The 23368-nt window shown below is 40.0% G+C and overlaps 1 protein-coding gene across 3 annotated transcripts in view; it reads right to left on the bottom strand.

The window, feature by feature from the left end:
- Window positions 1-11489: 11489 nt before the first annotated feature.
- KDM4C (lysine demethylase 4C) overlaps window positions 11490-23368 on the bottom strand; it is a 284404-nt gene continuing 272525 nt past the window's right edge. For all 3 annotated transcript variants that reach the window (XM_035309601.1, XM_035309602.1, XM_035309603.1), the window contains 3 exons: window positions 20131-20250; window positions 16087-16179; window positions 11490-12546 (listed from right to left, as the gene is read on the bottom strand). In XM_035309601.1, coding sequence (XP_035165492.1) covers window positions 12370-12546; window positions 16087-16179; window positions 20131-20250 — 390 coding nt within the window. In that variant the 3' untranslated portion in view covers window positions 11490-12369. The remainder of the gene's footprint in view (window positions 12547-16086; window positions 16180-20130; window positions 20251-23368) is intronic.

Raw genomic sequence — 23368 nt, 5'->3', positions numbered from 1 at the left:
TATGAGATGCTTTATGCATACCAAAGTCATATATAGAACTAGAGGCACTGAGCTGGTTCCCTTAGCAGCTTAGCTCCACACAATTGTCAAAGGAAGACAGAAAATTCTCCTTTTTTCTAGTTCCATGCTTATAATGGTTAGAAAAAAAAAAAAAAAAAAAAAAAAATCTCTGCTGAGAGAGTTTGGTGTGAGAGCTACAAAGGTGAACAGGCACAGAACAAAATGGATCTGGCCATTTTGAAACAACTTAATACCTGAAATGATGAAGAAGCATTCAGGACAGAAATCTCTCACTGCTATTCTTTAGAATCATAGAATCATTAAGGTTGGAAAAGACCTCCAAGATCATCTGGTCTAACCATCCCCTTACCACCAATGTCACCCACTAAAGCGTGTCCCTAAGCACTGCATCCAACCTTTCCTTAAACACCCTCAGGGACAGTGATACCACCATCTCCCTGGGAAACCCATTCCAATGCCTGACTACTCTTTCTGAGAAGAAACGTCTCCTAATTTCCAACCTGAACCTCCCCTGGCACAACTTGAGGCCATCCTCTCTAGCCCTATCACTAGCTATCTGTGAGAAGAGGCCGAACCCCAGCTCCCCACACCTTCCTTTCAGGTAGTTGTAGAGAGCAATAAGGTCTCCCCTCAGCCTCCTCTTCTCCATACTAAACAACTCCAGTTCTCTCAGCTGCTCCCCATAGGTCTTGTGTTCCAGGCCCTTCACCAGCTTCGTAGCTCTTCTCTGGACATGCTCCATGGCCTCTATGTCCTTCTTGTAGTGAGGGGTCCAAAGCTGAACACAGTACTCAAGGTGTGGCCTCACCAGAGCAGAGTACAGGGGAACAATCATCTCCCTGGTCCTGCTGGTTACACTATTCCTGATACAAGCCAGGATGCTGTTGGCCTTCTTGGCCACCTGAGCACACTGTCAGCTCATGTTCAGGCGAGCATCTACCAACACCCCCAGATCATTTTTCTCTGCACAGCTTTTCAGCCACTCGCCCCAAGCCTGTAGCACTGCATGGGGTTGTGGACCAAGCGCAGGACCCAGCACTTGGCCATGATGAACCTCATCCCATTGGCCTCTGTCCATCAATCCAACCTGTCCAGGTCCCTCTGTAGGTCCTTCCTACCCTCTGGCAGATCGACACTTCCCCCCAACTTGGTGTCTTCTGCAGACTTACTGAGGGTACACTCAATTCCCTCATCCAAATCATCAATAAATATATTAAAGAGGATGAGCTCCAGCACTGACCCCTGGGGAACATCACTGGTGACCATTCACCAGCTGAATTTCACTACATTCACTACCACTCTCTGGGCCCATCTGTCCAGCCAGTTTTTAACCCAGCAAAGAGTGTGCCTGTCCAAGCCGTGGGCTGCCAGTTTCTCCAAGGAGAACACGGTGGGAGACCTTGTCAAAGGCCTTGCTGAAGTCTGGGTAGACAAGCATTTCCGTCATCCACGAGGTGCGTCACCCGGTCGTAGAAGGAGATGAGGTTGGTCAGGCAGGACTTGCCTTTCATGAACCATGCTGACTAAGCCTGATCCCCCCTTGCTGTCCCAGTTGTACATTGTGTGATGGCATTCAAGATGACCTGTTCCATCACCTTTCTTGGCACTGAGGTCAGGCTGAAAGACCTGTAGTTTCCCAGGTCCTCCTTATGACCTTTCTTAGAGATGGGCATCACATTAGCAAGTCTCCTGTCATCCAGGACCTCTCCAGATGACCATGACCACTGATAGATGATGGAAAGCAACCCAGAAATCACATCCACCAACTCCTTCAGCACCCTCAGGTGGATCCCATCTGGCCCCATGGACTTGTGACAGTCCAGGTGGAACAGCAGGTCTCTTACTGTTTACACCTGAACTGTGGGGGTTTCTTCTGCTCCCCATCCCAGACTTCCAGGTCAGGAGGCCGAGTACCCCAAGGATAAGTGGTCTGGCTAGTAAAGACAGATGCAAAGAAGGCACTAAGAACTTCAGCCTTTTCGTTATCCTTAGTAGTCATGTTCCCCCCTGCATCCAGTGATGGATGGAGATTTTCCTTGGCCCTCCTCTTAACATTATTATATTTATAAAAACATTTTTTAGCCTTAACCATAGTGGCCAGGTTGAGCTTGTACTGGGCTTTGGCCTTCCTGAATTTTTCTCCGCATATGGTGGCAACTTCCTTGTGCTCTCCCCGAGTTGCCTGTCCCTTCTTCCACCAGACATAAACTCTCTTTTAATTCTGTACACACAGCAAGAGTTTCCTGTTCAGCCACACAGGTCTTCTTCCTCCCCAGCTCATCTTACGGCACACAGGGACAGCCTGCTCCTGTGCCTTTAAGACTTCCTTCTTTCCTCCTACTCATCAGGGCCAATTGGGAAAAAAAAAAAAAGCCACCAAACAAATAAACAACAAAAAAATCCACAACCTTGTTTTCTGCACCATCTGCTTTCCAGCTTAAAAATAAATAATTCTCTTGTTCCTGCCTTCACTCACTTAATAGGACTCTAAGGGAAACAACAGGGCCATGCAAGTCACCTGTGGTTGCTGTATCAGGGCTGGACTGAGTAACAGCTTTGTTTGTTACTCATGTCCACTGCACAGGCACACAGAGAAAGGGAGAGGTATGTGTATTGCATTGGACTACTTTTAGACAAGAAAACTTTTCAAAGATAATTCTGTTCCATTACATTGTTCCTTGAACCTTTTCTCCTCAATAATGCAGCATGACATTGCCATCAACTGTTACTACTGTGTCAAGAAATACCCTTTGGGAATGCAGTTCCTTGTCTCCATTCTTTCTTGCTTTAACTCCTGTGCATCCCAGGGAGTCATTATGGTGATTCTTCCCCACAGCTGCTCTAGTAACTAGATCTGTAAGAAACAGATAAGGAAGCTTCAAACATGATGTTCCTTCTCCTGGGAAAATTCTGGCATTTGCTGTATACCTCATTTTGCAACCTTAACTCTAGCATTGAAATTTAAATACACACACATGCACAAAGTGGGGGAGAGGGGTTGTTTGTTTGTTTTCTGATGACCAATCGGAAATATATGTGTATATATATATATAAAAATATATGTATTTAAAAACTCATCACACATTACTGCCCTCCACTCTGTGCAGGATCAGATCCTTGGGAGAATAAAGATGACTGTTCCCTGAGTTGATGCAGTAATTGGCATCAGGAACAGCTATTCCTATAGGCATCCAGCCAGTAATTTGCTGGTACATTTCACAGCCATTTGCTTATACCAGAAGAAATTTGAGCCTCAGGCATCCTGGGTTCTGCAGAAGATTGTGACCAAATCTCTTTTTCGGAATCTGGTCCCTCTGTTTCTTCCCCTTCCAGCTCCATGAATTCTCCCTATCTGCTTTCAATTCTTTACCCTTCTGTACTGAGGGCAGATTTATTTTATGTTTGTCCTGCTTTTCTGTACTACAGCAGCAACATCAGCAGGCAGTGAGAACAACGGAAAGCCTGTCTCTGTCTCCATTTAAGTACCTTTTAGTCTGCAACCCCGTCAAGGTCAGTGCTGAGCTGATGGTGGTGGCAATAGGTACACAGGGTCCTGCCTCGCTGTGGAAGGACACTGGGGTGGGACACACATGACAGATGGGACAGGCTCTCGTACTCGAAGCCTGTCCCATAGAGCAGTCCATCAGTCAAATGGCAGAGCATTTATAGAAATGGTAACAACCCTATTTCTGACACCTGATGGGAATCATCCTTTCCCCCACACACTGCAAGTCCCTGTTCCACTGCTGGAGAGAACCACAAAAATACTCAAATGAATAGCTGGGAAACTTAAAGAGAGAAAGATCGATTTATTATTATTATTATTTTTCCTTATCCCCTTCTTCCAAATGACTGAATTGCTCACAGAAGACCTCCCTGACTTTTTTGGGCACAAACTGACACAAAAATTTCAACTGCAAGATACATTACATTGCCATAGTTATTAGTAACTGAAAAAAGGCTCTTACAGAAGAAAGTTTTGGCAGCTACCAGCTCTGCCTACAAATCTAGACATAGGAAATGCATTAAATTGTTGAGAATAACATTTCAGCAGCATGGCTGTAGGACAGCTTGGTCTGTTAGTAACTGTGAACCCATAACAAAGCAGGCAGTATATAGAACAGCTCAGATGAACTCCAATAAAACCTTTATGTCCTACCATACCATCACTCATTTGATTTTTGCTAGGTATGTCAGAGAAAACTCCTACCTAAGGTATTTGGAATTCAAGACAAGATGCCTCAGAGATGGCTTTTGAAGTTCAAAGGTGTGTGATAAAATTTATCAAATGGTTCTGTTATTTTTTAAAAAGATGGATATGCCTTTTGTGCATGTGTGTAGGAAAGATTCCTCCTGTGCATCATACGCAAGCTTTCCCTCCTGCTAATACACTACTGGACACTGGCATGAAATTCTTCAGTTGTTTAATGGGAAACAAAATACCACTTACAGACTTACAATTACAAAAATACCATTTATGGACTGATGAAGTAGAGTTATTTCATAGCTCCAAGTGAAATTATCAGTTTACCATCATCAATTATCAAAACTAACTTTTGTGATTGTGCCAGTAAATAAAGATCACTAAATCAAGCAGAACAGGTAACAAATAAAACCATTCATTATTTAGCCATGTGATCATTCAAGCAGTATTTAGCTTATCAGTATTTTTTTCTATTATGCCTTATGTGCTGGAGAACGTCTCACAAAATCAGAAAGGATGGATCTGTGTAAATAGAGACAGCTTTTATCCTGTTATATTTGAAATATCAGGGTATCATATTCTACAAAAATTTGCTGTTCACTTACATCACAGCTGGAAAGTGTAAACAAGTTTCAAAGCAAAATATTTTGCAGGAATTTATCTACTTCTCCTTTTAATTGATTTTTTTTAAGCACTGTAGTACAACACAATGCATTATATAGCTCCTATTAAGCACCAACAAAATTGCTTTGCTATAGTAATACAAGAGCAAATAGGATTCAAGAGAAGTAATCTAATTTTTATCTAACTCTAATAATGTGATTTTATCAAACCTTAGCTGTAGCTGTGGAAATCATAGTCATAGTGTTAAAATATTCTGCTTCACAAGCCTGCAGTTCTTCAGATTCTTAATATTTTTGAGATGAATGTGAACATAGTGAAAAATAAAAAAATGTAATGTACCCTGGCCTGTCAAATGTTTGTCATACATACATGTAGCCTTCAGAATTTTTGAATATGAAAAAACAAATGAACAAACAAACAAAAACAAACAAACAAAACCAACAAAAAAACACTTTGTTATTTCAGAATCAGGTAATAGTTTCTCTCGTTCTGAGGTAAAAAACTCTCTCTTGCTGTATTCAGTTTCTTTTTACCCTAGGAAAACCACCATGATTGAGTTAGCCTGTCTTGGAAGGTAACACTTCTGCTAGACCCCACAGAGCACTGTAAGTGAATGGTGACGAATGCTGACTGGACTGGTGCTTTTTCATCAGAAAAGACATTTCTGGACCTAAAATCAGGACAAAAATAGCAAGGGAAGGTTTTATTGGAGTGAGAACCAGGCTATTCAGAATTGGCTCCATTTACAACAAAGGACCCTGTTTTGTTATCTGCCTACCTGAGTCACATCGTGGCAAGCTCTCTGTTTCCCAGAGCATGGCGTACTAACAACTACAGCACCACATACCTTTGTGCCTTCTCACATACTGGAAAAGTCCATATTAATGCTGATATGGAACTGAAAAACACAAGAAATTTCAGGAGTTGTAAAGGGTTAAGAAAGCTCTTTTTAGGCCAGTTGTTCAGTAAATATAGTTTTGCAAGTGCTATTGGGTCTTGAGACAGGAGTCATGAAACTGCAATAGTAGTAACTATGCTTTTCATTTGCACAGTGCTCTGTATCTGGCACTTACCAAAGCCTCTCAAGACCTCATGAAATGAGTATCATTATCTCTGTTTAATAGATAAGGAGATAAAGACAGTAGAATCGATGCCAACATTTTGGCAGCTAGTGCCAAAATTTTGCCCCAAATTCCATATTTAAAGAAGAGATCCAGTTATACAGAGGTCCTCTACAGGGAGAGCTCAGTGGCTTAAAAAATAAAATGAAATTCCCTTTATAATCTTTTTGTTAAGTTTAATATTCCTTACATACAAGGAATTTTTTTTTTTTTTTAAAAAAAAAAAAAAAAAAAAAAAAAAAAAAAGTTTTGACACAGCTACTTTTCATCTCAACCTCCTAAAATGATATTACTGTTTTAATTGTCAAAATGCAATTTGCCCATACCTATAAAATAAGGAAGTTATTAACAAGGAAGCTCAGGATCGGTGCATCCCTAAGAGTACAAAATCAGGGAAGGGGGGTAGGAAACCTGCGTGGATGTGCAAGGAGCTCATTGACAAGATCAAAAGGCAGAGGAAGGTCTATGAAATGTGGAAAAAGGGCCTGTCCTCTTGGGAGGAGTACAGAAGTGTTGTCAGGGCCTGCAGGGACGCAACAAGGAAGGCTAAAGCCCACCTAGAGATGAAGCTTGCAAAAGAGATAAAGGATAATAATAAGTTTTGTTTGTTTGTTTGTTTCTTGAATATGTAAACAGTAAAAGGAAGACTAGGGATAATGTTGGTCCCTTGCTGAACGACGGGGGTGTCCTGGTAATGGGAGACACCAAGAAGGCGGAGATGCTGAATGCTATCTTTGCTTCAAGGACTCCCCCCCAGGACTCCTGGACACCGGCAGGAGGAGAAAGGGTCTGGAAAATGGAGAGCTCCCCCCTGGTTGACAAGGGAGTGGTTCGGGAGAGTCTGAGTGGGATCAATGCACACAAATCCATGGACCCCAATGGGATGCATCCATGTGTGCTAAGGGAGTTGGCAGAGGTGATCACTGAACCACTTTCTATCATCTTTGGAGGATCCTGGAGAACAGGAGAGGTGCCTGAAGGCTGGAGGATATCCATTGTCGCTCCGGTCTTTAAGAAGGGCAAGAAAGAGGATCCAGGAAACTACAGGCCAGTCAGTCTCACCTCTGTCCCTGGAAAGGTGTTGGAACAGCTTGTTCTGGATGCCATCTCCAAGCAATTGGACGAGAAGAAGGTTATGGGGAGTAGTCAGCATGGATTCACCAAGGGAAATTTGTGCTCGACCAACCTCTTTGCCTTCTATGATGGCATCACCAGCTGGGTAGATGGGGGGACAGCAGTGGATGTCACCTACCTTGACTTTAGTGAGGCTTTTGATATGGTCTCCCATGACATCCTGCTAGCAAAGCTGAGAAAGTGTGGGATAGACGAGTGGACATTAAGGTGGGTTGAGAACTGGTTGACTGGCCGAGCTCAGAGGGTGGTGATTGGCAGCACAGAGTCCGGGTGGAGACCTGTGACTAGCGGTGTACCCCAGGGGTCGGTGCTGGGTCCGGTCTTGTTCAACATCTTCATCGATGACCTTGATGAGGGAATAGTGTCCACCCTCAGCAAGTACTCTGATGACGCAAAGCTGGGAGGAGTGGCTGACACACCAGAAGGCTGTACTGCCATTCAGCAAGACCTGGACAGGCTGGAGAGATGGGCAGGAAGAAACCAAATGAGGTTTAATAAGAGCAAGTGTAGAGTCCTGCACCTGGGAAGGAAGAACTGTACTGATACTGTTCGTATCAGTACAGGCTGGGAGGTGACCTGCTGGAGAGGAGCTCTGAGGAGAAGGGCCTGGGGGTCCTGGTGGATAACACGTTGACCATGAGCCAGCAGTGTGCCCTGGTGGCCAAGAGGGCCAATGGGATCCTGGTGTGCATTAAAAGGAGTGTGGCCAGCAGGTCAAGGGAGGTGATCCTCCCCCTCTCCTCTGCCCTGGTCAGGCCTCACCTGGAGTTCTGTGTCCAGTTCTGGGCTCCCTGGTACAAAAAAAGACAGGGATCTCCTGGAAAGTGTCCAGCGGAGGGCCACAAAGATGATATGGGGCCTGGAACATCTTCTCTATGAGGAAAGGCTGAGAGACCTGGGTCTGTTCAGCCTGGAGAAAAGAAGACTGAGAGGGGCTCTCATCAATGTGTGAGGTGTGGGAGACAGAGAGATTTGGCCAGCCTCTTTTCAGTGGTTTGTGGGGACAGGACAAGGGGTAATGGCCACAAGATGGAGCACAGGAAGTTCTGCATCAACATGAGAAAGAACTTCTTCACGGTGAAGCATGGAGCACTGGAACAGTCTGCCCAGGGAGGTTGTGGAGTCTCCTTCTCTGGAGATATTCAAGGCCTGTCTGGACGCCTACCTGGGCAACCTGCTCTCAGGAACCTGCTTTGGCAGGGGGGTTGGACTCGATCTCTCGAGGTCCTTTCCAACCCTTTCAATTCTGTGATTCTGTGAAGTTTAGTGCTTTATAGGGAATCACTCTTATTTTCTCTCCAAATTGACAAAATTATTTACTTATTGAAAATCACAGAATCACAGAATTTCTAGGTTGGAAGAGACCTCAAGATCATTGAGTCCAACCTCTGACCTAACACTAACAGTCCCCACTAAACCATATCCCTAAGTTCTACATCTAAACGTCTTTTGAAGACTTCCAGGGATGGTGACTCCACCACCTCCCTGGGCAGCCTGTTCCAATGCCTCACAACCCTTTCAGTAAAGAAGCTCTTCCTAACATCTAACCTAAAACTCCCCTGGCGCAACTTTAGCCCATTCCCCCTCGTCCTGTCACCAGGCACGTGGGAGAACAGGCCAACCCCCACCTCTCTACAGCCTCCTTTAAGGTATCTGTAGAGAGCGATAAGGTCGCCCCTGAGCCTCCTCTTCTCCAGGCTGAATAAGCCCAGCTCCTTCAGCCGCTCCTCGTAGGACTTGTTCTCCAGGCCCCTCACCAGCTTCGTCGCCCTTCTTTGGACCCGCTCAAGCACCTCCATGTCCTTCTTGTAGCGAGGGGCCCAAAACTGAACACAGTACTCGAGGTACGGCCTCACCAGAGCCGAGTACAGGGGGACGATCACCTCCCTAGCCCTGCTGGTCACACTATTTCTGATGCAAGCCAGGATGCTGTTGGCCTTCCTGGCCACCTGAGCACACTGCTGGCTCATATTCAGCCGACTGTCCACTATCACTCCCAGGTCCTTCTCTGCCTGGCAGCTCTCCAACCACTCATCTCCCAGCCTGTAGCTCTGCTTGGGATTATTACACCCCAGGTGCAGGACCCGGCACTTGGCCTTGTTAAACTTCATGCAGTTGACCCCAGCCCATCGGTCCAGCCTATCCAGATCCTCCTGCAGAGCCTTCCTACCCTCGAGCAGATCGACACTCGCACCTAACTTGGTGTCATCTGCAAACTTACTGAAATCAAGGCAATTACATTTCAGATTTACTTTTCCCAGAGTGGGAAAGTAAGGACAACCACCTTACAAAGTTTAGAAATTATTCAGAAGCCTTCCAGAATTACAGAAATAAATAATTTTTACTGAAAGGCAGAAGTAGAAACAAGCAAACTTTTTTTTTTTTTTTCATGATTATTTTAAGATTTTTTTTTCAGGCCTTTGTACTGGGTCTGGCTGGGATGTTAACTTTCCCTGCAGCAGCCCATACAGTGCTGCGCTCTGCACTTGTAGCTAGAACAGCAGTGGTATCACACCAGTGTTGTGTCTGCTGCTGAGAAGTGCTGGCACAGCATCAGGACTCTCTCTGACCCTCCTAGGGGGTGGGCAAAAAGTGAGAAAGAAACATCACCAGGGCAGCTGACCTAAACCAACCAAAGGGATATTCCATACCATATGATGTCACACTCAGCAATAAAAGGTGGAAAAAGGAAGAAGAGGGGAGGGGTGGGCTCTCGTTGCGAAAACGTCTGTCCTCCTCCCGAACACTGGCTACGTGCGTTGAGGCCCTGCTTCAAGGACGTGGTCAAGCATCGCTCATTTGTGGGAAGTAGAGAGTAATTTCTTTCCTCTGCACTTCCACATAGTCTTTACTTGTTTTGTTTAGTTATTCCCTTTCCCCCTCCCTTTTCCCCTTTCCCTTTTTTCCCTTTAGTTGAATTGTTTAATTAATAATAATATTTCCTTAATTATATATATATATATATTTCCCCTTTTTAATTAAATCATCCTTATCTCAACCCGTGAGTTGTTCTTTCCTTTACTTCTTCCCCTCCTCATCTGAGGAGGGGGAGTGAGAGAGCGGTTGTGGTGTTCAACTGCCTAGCACGGTAAAACCACCACAGCCTTTAATCAGCAGATCTCAAGGAACTTGAAGAAAACATACTAGATCCATTGCATGGAGATGGGATAACTTATTCAGTCATGAATAACAGGTCATAAGATACAGTCAAAGAACATACATTTGACTTCTAGTCTCTGTAGTACTCAATAGCCCCTTTACTTAATTACAAATATATTTATATGTACTGAACCAATTAATTGTGTTTTGAGTTTGTTTTTTTGAATCTTTAAAGTGGATCATAAAATCAGTCTTAACCTAGGACAGTATTATGAAACAACATCAATAAGTTAATAGAGATGTTCTTATTATATTAAAAAATATAATATATAATAACTTATTTTTTACCAGTTGTAATTAAATCCTGAAGGCAGCAGCAATCTTGCATTTTGCTACAGTACCAGTCATTTAACTTTTCAACTCTAGATTTTTCAGCTCTGATACTCTGAAATATGCCAGACAATACTCACTGAAACCCACTACCTCTAGAGAAAGTGTTGTCAATAAGAAATGCATTGCAATTGTCACAGCTAAGCAATTTCTTAGACTGAAGAAATTTTCAAGTGATTTCATGGTACGAAGAAAAAAAAAAAGACAGCTAATATAACAGAGAAAAATTAAATTGTCAATTGAGGTGTTACATAGCAGGTGAAAAGATTTCACTGTCCACTCAAAAACAGAAGAATAATCACTCAAAGGCAGTGAGACAAAGATTTTTGTGCCTTGGCATATAAAAGACGGGGTTTAACCTGAAAAAATTCTTCGGGTCTATTTATTCAGGGTTGTCTTTTTGTTTTTGTTTTGCTTTTGTGGTGGTTGGTTTGGTTTGCTTAGGTTTGGTTCTTTTTTTGTTGTTGTTGTTTTCTGCAAGCAGAACCCAAGAAACAGCAATGCTCAGATTCAAATTGCATTTTGAGAGAGGGTTTTTTTTCTTGAAGCAGGCAGGCAGAAATCCTGCTGATGGGCCAATTTACAAGAAACAGATTATGTCATTTCAATAAAGCTCTCTTCTTGTTTCACATAGCCAAGTGTTTCAGATAAATAGACTGGAAATGCATTCTGACTTGCTGTTTTCTGTGAAACTTCCAAAAAGGTCAAGATCCCAAAGACTAAATAGGAAGATAAAGACAAGAAATTAAAGTACAATATTTATCAAATTACTATTTTCATACTAAGATGTGTGTGTTGTGTTCAGGAAACTACAGGCATACTGCAGATAGTGAAGCTTCTTGATTCCCATAGGTATAGGATACTAGAATTGGTAATCACATCAACAGACAAAATGATGCAAGTAAAAGGATTTTTTTATTTATATGCTTATTTAAAACATTAAGACATTGATAGAATATTATCTTAAAAGGAAGACCATATTATATTCATTCAAAACTAGTCTGTTAAGTATATATATTTAAACTCTAGTATTTCATACACATAATGAAAGAAAATTTTATTTTACAAATAGATATTTTTAATAGATCTTATGAAAAATGTGTTTAAAAATAACTGCAAAAATCTCTCTTTAAATATACAAAACACCATTGCTGTGCTGAAGATACCTTTCTCAAAAGCCCAAAATATTTGTCAACAGCTGAGTCCACATCAAATCCTACTGAAAGCAGTAGTGACATAAAAATGTAAAAGCACTGTACGAAGTAAGTACAGCTTTCATTTGTCTTAATCCTGTACATATTTGTATTTGCTTTAAAAATGTTTTATAAAAACTGCCGTTATTAAACTTAACATCCTTTCCTACCTGCAGAAAAAAAAAATGTCTCTGGTTACTAAAATGTCTTCTTTTTTGAATACAAATCTTCTCCAGTAATTCAAATGGAATTTTATCACTAATTTCAAGGCAAGCAGCACTAAAAAATTTCTTCAGCATATCACTTTAATTCCATTTACTCTCACTTTGTTTTCCCTCTTACTTTCATAATGCAAAATGCTACAAAATCTTTAATGCATTAACTGAAGAAATCATAACTCAGGTACTTCAGATTACCAGTCTCATGTATGGACTGGTTACTGTAAAACCAAGGGTTTAATTAAACCAAAACCAATTGCAACTAACATTGTATGATTTTTAGTCAGCTGTAACCAGTTTAACATAATGTGTGTGTGTTTATGTTTGTTTGTCTGTCTGTCTGTCTTTGGCTCTTTGTTACTTATTTATAATCCCTTCTGGCAGTGCTTCTGGAATGAGCTTTTTAAGAAGGTGCGGTATCCTGGATCATCCACATATTCATTCCTAAAACGGGAGCTCAGTACTCTCTGTCTCTTCTTCTCTCCCAGGATAATATCTGCTCCATAAAATGTGTCTTCGAATCTCATGACAGAGGCTGTAGACTAAAACCAGACATTAATTCATTCAAAGGTCTGAGTACAGTCTTATACTTTACTTCCATATAAATGTAATGGTGTCAAATGCAAAAATAAAATATTGAACTATAAAAATGACATTTTAAAAAGAATAGCATAACCCAAGCTATGTCTGCATTGATATTCTTACTGAAATGCAACAGTTTACATTCTACAGAACATGCATTATAATTATAAAAGCTTTTTATGAATAGTTTCTAAAACAAAAAATGGTAATGAAATGCTTTCTGTATATAATGAAAAAAACATCGAATATAGCCAGATGGTTCATTTAACAATTTCTAAGACATCTATCTTAATGTTAGATGATTTGAACACTTAAAGATGTGTGCACTTATCACAAATAAATGGACAGAAAAAGTGTCCTAGTGTCATGGTTTTGGCTGGGACAAAGTTAATTTTCATCGCAGAGGCTCACACAATGCTGTGTTTTGTATTTTTGATGAAAATATTGGTGATAACACACTGCTGTTTTAAGTTATTGCAGAGCAGAGTGAAGGTCTTTCAAGTCTGCTTCTTATGCTGCCCTGTCCATGAGGATGCTGGGGGTGCACAAGAACTTGGGAGGGGACGCAGCCGGGACAGCTGATGAGCCCTGCTTTCCTGGCAATGACTGAGTATCTGCCTGCCGATGGGAAACAGCGAATGATTTCATTCTTTTGCTTTGCTTGTGCAAGTGGCTTTTGCTTTACCTAGTGATCTGTCTTTATCTCAGCCCAGGAGTTCTCTCTCTTTTACCTTTCCAATTTCTCTCCCCCATCCGACCTGGGAAGGGTGAGCGAGCAGCTGTGTGGTGCTGAGCTGCCTGCTGGGGCTAAACCACAACACTTAGTTGGGAATATCCGATCATGGCACTTCCCATTGGAAAGAACAGTCCTACTCTTATTCTCTTCCTTCAGTGAAAGAAGGGTAACCTGCTAGAGGACACGCCCTTAGCAGGCTGACAGCCTCAGGTTTCTCTCTCTTTTATCCCTGGTTTTCAATCCTTGTCTCTGACACATCCCTAGCTTCTGAAATACACAGCATCCACGCAGGGTACAGCTGTTGAGAACTGCCTGAAAGCAGACACTAATGACAGGTGCATATGGCAAGAAGCACAGAAAAGGAAAGTCAGACGCACTCAGCCAACTTTATATGTAATGCTGTGTTAGTCCACTAAACTTATCTCAGCTGATGCATGAAGAATCAACTCTACACATTATTCCCCCACCACACCACATACCTCTCAAGAATCAGCTAAGTAATGTCACATAATGGATATGTGAGCAGGAGTTGTGTATGACCCTACCTCCCTGAAGGAATTAAAAATACACTGTGTGCTGCTCTCCCTTTCACAGAGTCACAGAATGGTTAGGGTTGAAAGGGACCTTAAGGATCACCCAGTTCCAACCCCCTGCAATGGGCAGGGACACCTTCCACTAGACCAGGCTGCCAAAAGCCCCATCCAGCCTGGCCTTGAACACCTCCAGGGATGGGGCATCCACAGCTTCTCTGGGCAACCAGAACAGGTGCCTCACCACCTGCTCCATAAAGAATTTCTTCTGAATATTTAATCTAAATCTACCCTCTTTAATTCTCTTTAATTTTAAAACCATTACTCCTTGTCCTATCACTACACTCCCTGACAAAAAGTCCCTCTCCAGCTTTCCTGTAGGCCCCCCACTACAAGCTCTCTCTGGAGACTTCTCTTCTCCATGCTAACAACTCCCTCAGCCTGTCTTCATAGAAGAGGTGTTACAGCCCTTTAATCATCCCTGTGACCCTCCTCTGGATTCGTCCTAGTATGTCCTTCTTGTGCTGGGGGCCCCACAGCTGAACACAGGTGGGGGAACTCCAGGTGGGGTCTAATGAGAGCAGAGCAGAGAGAGAAAATCACCTCCCTTGCCCTGCTGGCCACACTGCTTTTGATGCAGCCCAGCACATGGTTGGCTTTCTAAACTGCAAGCACACATGGCTGGCTCATGTTGAGCATCTCATCAATCAACACCCCCACGTTCCTTTTCTTCACAACTGATCTCGATCCATTTTCTGTCCAGCCTTTATTTATGCTTGGTGTTTTCCTGACTCAGGTGCAGAACCTTGCACTTGGCCTTGTTGAACCTCATGAGGTTTGCACAGGCCCACCTCTCCGGTCTGTCCAGATCCCTCTGGATGACATCTCTTCCCTCCAGCATGTCAAACACACCACACAGCTTGGTGCCATTGGCAAACGTGCTGAGGGTGCACTCGATCCCACTGTCCATATCACCAACAAAGATGTTAAACAGCTTTGGTCTGGATACTGACCCCTGAGGAACACCACCATTATTGATCCCTACTTGGACACTGAGCCATTGACTGCAACTCTTTGAGTGCAACCATCCAGCTAATTCCTTACCCACCAAGTGGTCCATCCATCAAATCCATGTCTCTCCAATTTAGAGACAAGGATGTCATGCAGGACTGTGTCAAATGCTTTGCACAAGTCCAGGTAGATTATGTCAGTTGCTTTCCCCCCTATCCATCAATGCTGTAACCCCATTGTAGAGGGCCACTAGGTTTGTCAGGTACGATCTGCCCTTACTGAAGCCATGTTGCCTGTCAACATCACAAATCGGTTTTCAAAGCTGCATCAACAGGATTCTTCAAATAAGAAGTTTATTATTATTATTATTATTCACAACTGTGAATTACTGTTTGTTCTCAATTGTGGTAAGATTTTTACATCTTTATGCTATCGTTTTACTTAAGAAAGGTAACATAACTTGCAATGCACAGTTTTGAACAAAGAGCACTAAAATAGAACATGGCCTTGAGAAGAACATGGTGCTCTTTTGTATTGAAGTAGCAACGAGTAGGACTACACAAAAAATTATCATTTGTAAGAAAGACGGGTAATAGCAGCAATCTGTATTCTCCAGTAGCTGTATGATGAAACTCTCTCTTTTCAAACTTATGTTTTTTATGAATCTCAACTCCTTCCTGAGTGGCATATACATAAATAACTAGGTAAATGTTGCTTGGAACTGCAATAAACTGTAAAAACATAGTGAAGCTTTGGTTTTAAATTGAAGAGTAGTGAAATGCTAGTAAGTCCTGCCAGTGACATTTATGAGTTTTGATCAGGTGATCTGTTTCTTAGGACAAATTAATTGAATTTTTATTATATTCAATGCTTTAAAAATCAAAAAGCTCTAAGAACATGTAAAGTTTTTAGAAAACATGCACGTTCTGAAAGAACACAGTATTTACCATTTTTAAAATTTGAAATATATCTGACAGATGTTCTACCAAGATGAATTTTTCTGGAGATAAGAATTATGTCTGACAGGAGTATTAGCCTATACTGGAAGAAGAGCCAACTATTCACACTGGCAAATGTGTACTTGTATTAACTGTTGTGCCAATTTAGCCAGTCATGTTTCAAAAAATTATTGCACTATTTAAAGTGAAAGTCACGAATAAAGCTAAGGACAGTGTTAACTGCATTTTGAACATACAAATACCATAGAGTTAGAGAATACTTACAAAACGTGCTTTTACTCTTTTAGGAAGCTCTTCATCTAGTGTATAGATCTCTTCTCTCTTCATTACTATTTGCGAACCATCTTCAAACTCAACCTAATTTATTAAAAAAAAAAAAGTATATTTAAACACAAAATCACATTTTACTCCTGTAGGAAGTTTCTCAGAATGCCTCCAAATAAAAATGCATGTGCAAGCAAAGATTTATACACAAATACTTTGTTATCTATTGTAGGATGGTAAAATTAAGATAAAACAGGAAGAACAGCAATTTCTTAGAAATTGCAGCACCTTCATAAGTCAAAAATAGTATCTAAGCAGACTTCAAAATCAACACTGACACATACACAATAAAATAAAAATCATTAAATTAAGGATGCTAAGCAGTAACAACACTGAAAAAATAATTTGTTGGACTAATATATTAAAATGTCTTCATGTCATTTTTATTTGCTTCTTTCTTTTTCTTTCTTCTAATAAATAAAAAATATAATTTTAACATCCTGTGCTTCAAGGTTGAGGAAGACTATGTCAAATGAAAGAAAGTATGAGTGACAACTAAGGAAATAGCAGTTAATAGAATTTTATTGAATCTGATGGAATTTCTTTAAAATGCACTGTTCAGAAGATGAAAAGCTTTATCACGCTTAGGTTTAGATTTAATCCAACATGAACCCCGTTAGCAGAAAATGAGAAAGGAAATGTAACTAGGTGTGAGGAATGTTAAAATGCTGAGGCTTTGAAGCATTTATGCTTTTTCAGGAGCTGCTGATTTTTTTTTCATACTTCATCTAACAATTGTGACTTTAAGCTATTATCTAGGACTGCAGTTTTAGTTCCTACTGAAACTGTACTTAAAAGTTTGGCAAGAACTTAAAAGAAGTCCCATTTCACTTAATGAGACCACTTGAATGACAACAGACTTATGGTGGAAGAATAAGCCCAAATGCATATATACAAAAACATTAACTTATCCAAGTATTATCATAGATTAATCTGAAAAATCATGTATTTGAACTTGTAGATGGAGTGGCTTTTGTAGGCTCAATGCCATGATTGCATGTGTTAGATTAATTTTGAACAGCTGAAAAATCCAATATAGCATACCCATTGTCAAAAGTCAGAGGTAGAGATCTGTGAACTACTAACTTTTTTAAAAGCAAGATCTTTTGCAGCAGTTTATGGGGAATGCATTTAAAATCCACAGAGCACTCCACAGATCACAGCCATGTAAAGAAAATACAAAAGTCATCTTTGTTCCTCTGTTCCTGTTACTAACCCTGTTCCTGTTACTAACTGGTGGCCAAGTCTGCCACCAGTACATTACAGGATCTTCAAGATCCTTTTGGCAGAAGTTAGTTTAATCAAATCATAGCAATTTAGATATTTTTCAGAATGATCCAGTAGCAGACTATCTGCTATTCCTGCTTCCTACTGCATAATACATTTGGTAGTATGCTTTTGCATAATACCATTAGTAGTATGTTTTTTGCATTGCTAATGAAAGAACTGGGCAGGAAATAAATTCTGCTGTCTCCATGTGATCAGAAAATGCCTTCCTGAATGGGCAATCCCTTTGTTTTTACTAGTAGTGTAAAGTGGGAGGAAACTGCTTCGTATCACAGAATTTGGCATGTTTTCAGTGTGAAATATATTGAACTTTTGCAATGATGAGCAAGTGGAATTTTTTCAGCTGTATTTCAGCATACTACACTGGAAATAAATTTGCTATACCATTAAAGGCAAACACAAACCCCCCACTAAGACTTTCAGTAGAATCATGATTCATACAAAATATAAAGCCACCATCTCTAAGAGCTCCAATTTAATCCTGATGGTAAGTACTACATTTCAAATCATCTATTATATCCAGCAAGTTACTTTATTCGCACTTCTGCTGCTGTACTGTGTCTGTGCACCATGTTACTGTCTCCATAAGATTTTATTTTAACAAGACATCAAAAACTGAAGGGTTAGCTGAAATTGATAGAAAACAATTAATAGTGTTAATGAATAACTTAACCATCTCAAATGAAAATCAAAAATAAATTCTGATAACTATCATGCCAATATTAAAAATGACAGGTAGATCTCATTACCAATTTGACTTGAAATGAACACCTACTTCATTTGGTATGTATGACTCTGCTTGGGGATTGTGTAGGATAACCAGGTAGCAAATGTTAAACTAGATGACATGAATTCTGGTGCATTTTGTCATAAAACTTGGATGCACAGGTATTGTCACACTCTGTGCCTCATGAACATGAGGACAACTCAAAGATTTATCCAAGTAGAATACATTTTTGTATCACATAATAAAACCAGTTTGAGTCTTTACTTTTCAGTCTCTCATTTTATGGTGTGTGCCCTCTAAGGGAACACAAACGACTTGGCAAGAGAACCTCAAGGGTCCAACAGAGATCTCATAACCTGCAGAACAGTGTCCTGGAGTTCATCAGACAGGCAGTGTAGAAAGACCAAAGGACACACTACTGATGTGTCTTGAAGTTAGCCTTGCACCCTCCATGTCACAGACTTTCTATAATCTGTAGTCATGTTATGGCTGTCCTGTCCTACAGACTGAAATACTTGTTAAATCAGCAAAATCCTATGTAGTGTAATCTAGACTCCCTCTAAGCTTTGCTATTTCCACAGTTTATTTTTTTTAAAAATGGTTTGTAAAGGCCAGATTGCAAGTCTCTGATCATTGTTATGCTGAGGGACTGCAAACCTTACCAAACCTCCTTACACTAATCCATTTTCCTTAAATTAAAGTGAGTTCAACACGTTGCCAAAGAGGACTCAAATAAGGCAAAAAGTTCATTATTCCTATTTCAGTTTTCTTCAAATATTATAGATAACAACCACATTAATCTAATCTCACAGTATTCCTTAGAAGACCAACTGTTTAGAAGATTAAATGATTTGAAGATTAATGTTACTATAGAACGATCTTTATATTTTACAAAGAACTTTTCATCTTCAGAAAATAATACATTCTCTAAACATAAGAGAAGAGGTAAGATTTAGAGACTAGCTCGAGGGAACAGGTATTTGAGGACTTGAGTTTGATTGCAAGTCATTGGCAAGCTGAGAAGGTCAATGCAGCATGTCATTTAGCCTCTCTGTGCCTTAATTTATCTACAGATATAATAGCAAATTTACCATTTTTGTAGAGTAATGTGAGGCCCTCAGATGAAAAGAGTTACATAAGTGAAAATGATTATATATATATATAAATGAAATGTACCTAGATTCTCATTCTTCCAGAAGTGCTATTATTATTGTGATTGTTTTATTGCAGTTTCTACCATTCACTTGGGAACTCAAAGCTGCTGACTGGTTTTTCTCAAAGGCAAGCACATAAAAAGAAAAAAAAAAAATATTGTATCTCTGAAATCAGAAGTCAGCTTTTTAGCCTTAAAAAGCTTTTAAGGCTACAGTGTTCAGATTCATTTTGCCATTTTGCCTTTGCTAAAGATAAAGCACTCCTTAGATTGATTATGTGTTAATCAATTCAAAAGTGCCTAACACAAATGTAAGTGGGGCTATTTACGCTCTTCCTTTTACTGTCTTTCTTTCCATTGTTTTATTAAATGCCTATGCGTCATTGTAGTCACATACTTGATTTTATCTCATTAATTGTGTAATTACGTGACATCAAATAAATAAATAACCAACCTGGAGATAAATAAGTAAATAATCTGGAACAATAACAAACGCTATTTTTCAATCTTAATGTTCTACCTGTTAACCTTATAAAAGGTAAACTACTGATTACTATTGAGTTGCACTTGATAAACACATTTCTTGATTTTAGAAGAACAGGTGAAACCTCACTTCCCTAGGAATGCACAGTACTGGTTAATGTTTTAGAAAGCTTTATTTACTGATTTAAATGCATTAGCAGTTAAATGTAGTCCACCTTCCTGCCTTCTGCAGCTTTGCCAGTGTGGCCTGCCACTGCAATACTAGAGCCAGATGAGCAATTTGCAATAAACGCATCTCAAAAATAGGTGCATACTAGTAAATATAGACACTCACCTGATACATGTGAGCTGTGTTTGTTCCCAGGTACTTTGCACCATACAGTTTTCCATCAGGCCATTTCACTTGGACAACCTCTCCCTCTGCAGGTGGGCCCAGCTTTAGGCAGTCTCTGCTCTGTTTATAAAGAAGGATGGATTCTCTCGTCAGTGAGTGAGCCAGTACGCTTTGAAATTACCAGTAAGCTGCTTCTTACAACTTGATAATTGGAGGAGATTTATTACCATGTGTGTTTCAAGTTTTATAATCCTGCTAATGGGCTAACAGAAGATACTGTTAGCCTTTATGAAAATGAAATACTGACCAAAGAAGCACTGTCTTAACAGCTTGATGTTGCATTGGCAAGGCAACATATGCATAAATCAGATAGCTTTCAACAACTGTGATATATATTTCCAAAATTAATTTCTGTCACACACTGAAAATAAAGATCACTAAAGTGCAATTGAATATGTGCAATGATTTCTTTTACATATTCAAAGGACTCATGTTTTGTTAATTGCAGCACATTTTTGCTAGATGGTAACTGCTGACTGAAACATAATGTGATGGATCAAACTATAAATGGTGAGAATGTCTGTGTTCTTTCCTTAGCTGATGAAGAAACCCTGAAAGAGTCCAATCTAAATACTTACAATGTAGAACAGGTGGAGGGTTTCTTTGGTTTGTTTGTATAGTCTTTTTTTTTTCTTCCATAAATCATAAGACAGTTTTTTTTTTTTTTTATCCTATATTTTGGCCAAATTTTGTGCCTGATTTGTTGAGCATGTCAGAGCAGCACGGTTCATTCTGCTTGTGACATATCCCTGTTATGATTTCTTTTCCCCCATAGGGCAAAAATGACTGATGACCCAAATGACTGATTTGCAGAGCACATTGACTACACACCCATTACTACAACTGTTCACATCAGAAAATATATGAAGTACCAGGAAAGAACCATGCGAGGTCCTCACCAATTTCTTTTGAAATCATCTCTTCCAAAAATTCAACCACAAAAAGGCATCTATACTTTGTAGAGACTACATCAGAAGACTTGTGATATAAATTAGCAGTACTTTAGTGGTATTCCCCTAGGTGTGAGAGGACCTGCTCAGTCCATTTTATCCGAGCACACTGCTAAGAGACATAAAATGGGAAGACAAAAGACAAAGCCAAGGGCTGAGGTAAAAGGACACTGAGACAAAGTTCTGCAGGATCTGGTATTATCCAAGGTTGCTATGTTACTATTATGTTTTTCAAGTCTCAGTATAGAATAATTTCCAACAATATTATTTCTCTTACATATTTTTGAGTTCAGCAGGCACTTCCAACTGAGGCCAACAGTCATGACAAAGAACTCAAAATGTGGGAGCAAAAATGCACCATAGTGATCCTTACTGGAACATTATCTTATTACAATATTATATTAGCCTAATTCAGGCCTTATAATTTATTTTTAATCATATGTATCTTTATCCATGAAATTGATTCGGCCCATGAGAAAAGCAGAGAAAAGCTTGGCTTTTGTAGAAGCATACTTTCCTGCAATCTGATGACAATGCTGACTCTGTCATCTCTCAGGAGTTATGCCAAGAGTACAGCTCTTAAATATACCATGTGTGTTTGCTTGGCAAATGCTGCTGTGACAGACCCAGCGAGATGTATCCTTTCAACGTCACCGTATATCCAATGGGTCCACCTGTTTCTGGCATAGCCTGTCCCCTAGAAATACTGTGCTACCCTTTCCAGTATTTCCAGGGGACAGGCAGGGTGGAAGAGAAGGTAGTTTCTCTCCTTAGTGATGACTATGAAAATGCTCATTGACATTATTATACTTCTTCCATATCTATTGCTAAAGCTCAGAAAGGTAAGAAAAAGTTTTGGCAAAGCATCATGAACCAAACTCTTAAAATAGATAATGGAACAGAAAAAAAAATCCAAAACCAAACAATCTATCAACAGTGTCAAGCCAAAAATTAATTTTCCAAGAACAAAAGCCCATCATAAATCACTCCCCGTCCATCTTGCACAGGACAAAGTCTCATAGCTTCTGTAGGATAGCTAGTGAGATTACTCATAGAGAAAAACAGAGTTCTCATGCAAATAACTAAAGGGAGCTGGAATTAGGACAAATACTCATTCTTCATGTATAACCACAGCACCTTACTCTATGGAACAACATTTGGGAAATCCATACTAAACCAGTTATGCTGATTACTGCCAAAAGTTCCTAACTTTTTCCCTATTACATGAACCTCTTATAGATTTTATCTTTTTACTGCAAAAATAATTCTCACCATTTTCTTCTCGGGCATGATTAGACCCATTTGTTAGGCTGCCAAAACTACCAAAATGCAACCTCACTTTTCTTGGCTGAGTAATGAACAGATGGACATAAGGATATGGTAATCTCTCAACATTCCCATACACCAGTCGTGAAAAGCATAGTGTGGCTACAGGAGAGCCCAGAACTGGACACAGCGCTTCAGACATGGTCTCACCCATGCTAAGTTTACAGACATTAAAATAATTTCATTATGAGCAAAAACATGTAGAGAACATTTTTAAAACTTTCTTTAACAGACTGAATTTTCTGGATTTAGAAACATTCATTTTGGAGTTCATTATAGGCATTGAACTAGAACAGGAATCAATCCATTAGTAATAAAGGTTAGGAAAATATATTGAAATACTGTTTTTTTGCCTCCTAAGACAAAAAGTTCTGTCTCCGATAAATCCTTGTGTAAAGTACTAAAGATACAGTAGATATCTTACATTCTTTTTTCTTCTGATATCCCTTTGTTTTCAGCACTGTGCTTGAACAATACTTTGCTTCATTAAAGCTGGACAGAATATCTGCAAGTACCAAATCCAGCTGTAGTGCCAGGGTGGTAATGTCTGACACCAACTGTACAGAAGAATAGGAACAATCATAGGACCTACTTAAGAAAAAGAAAAATGTGTGTACACACATATTGGGGGGGAGGGGGGAAGTCTTCACCTGGAATATGCGCTTGAATCCAGGAACTGAGAAATGTTGCAAGATATCCATAATCTGATGCAGCCACTGAAACCTGGAGAACATATCTTACTTTTTAAAAAGAGTTGAAAAAATAAATTCAAATGCTTTCCTAAATCAAGGCTAAAAAATATAGATATTATGATCTAAAATGAACTTAAGAACTACTGAGACTTCTCCAAAGCTGCCAGATCAAGATGTTCCTTGGATAGCTACAATTTTATTGACAATATT

The sequence above is a fragment of the Oxyura jamaicensis genome, chromosome Z (assembly GCF_011077185.1).
Source record: "Oxyura jamaicensis isolate SHBP4307 breed ruddy duck chromosome Z, BPBGC_Ojam_1.0, whole genome shotgun sequence".
NCBI classification, from domain to species: domain Eukaryota; kingdom Metazoa; phylum Chordata; class Aves; order Anseriformes; family Anatidae; genus Oxyura; species Oxyura jamaicensis.
The sequence above is the reverse complement of the archived record's forward strand: the minus strand, read 5'-3'. Positions and strand labels throughout refer to the sequence as shown.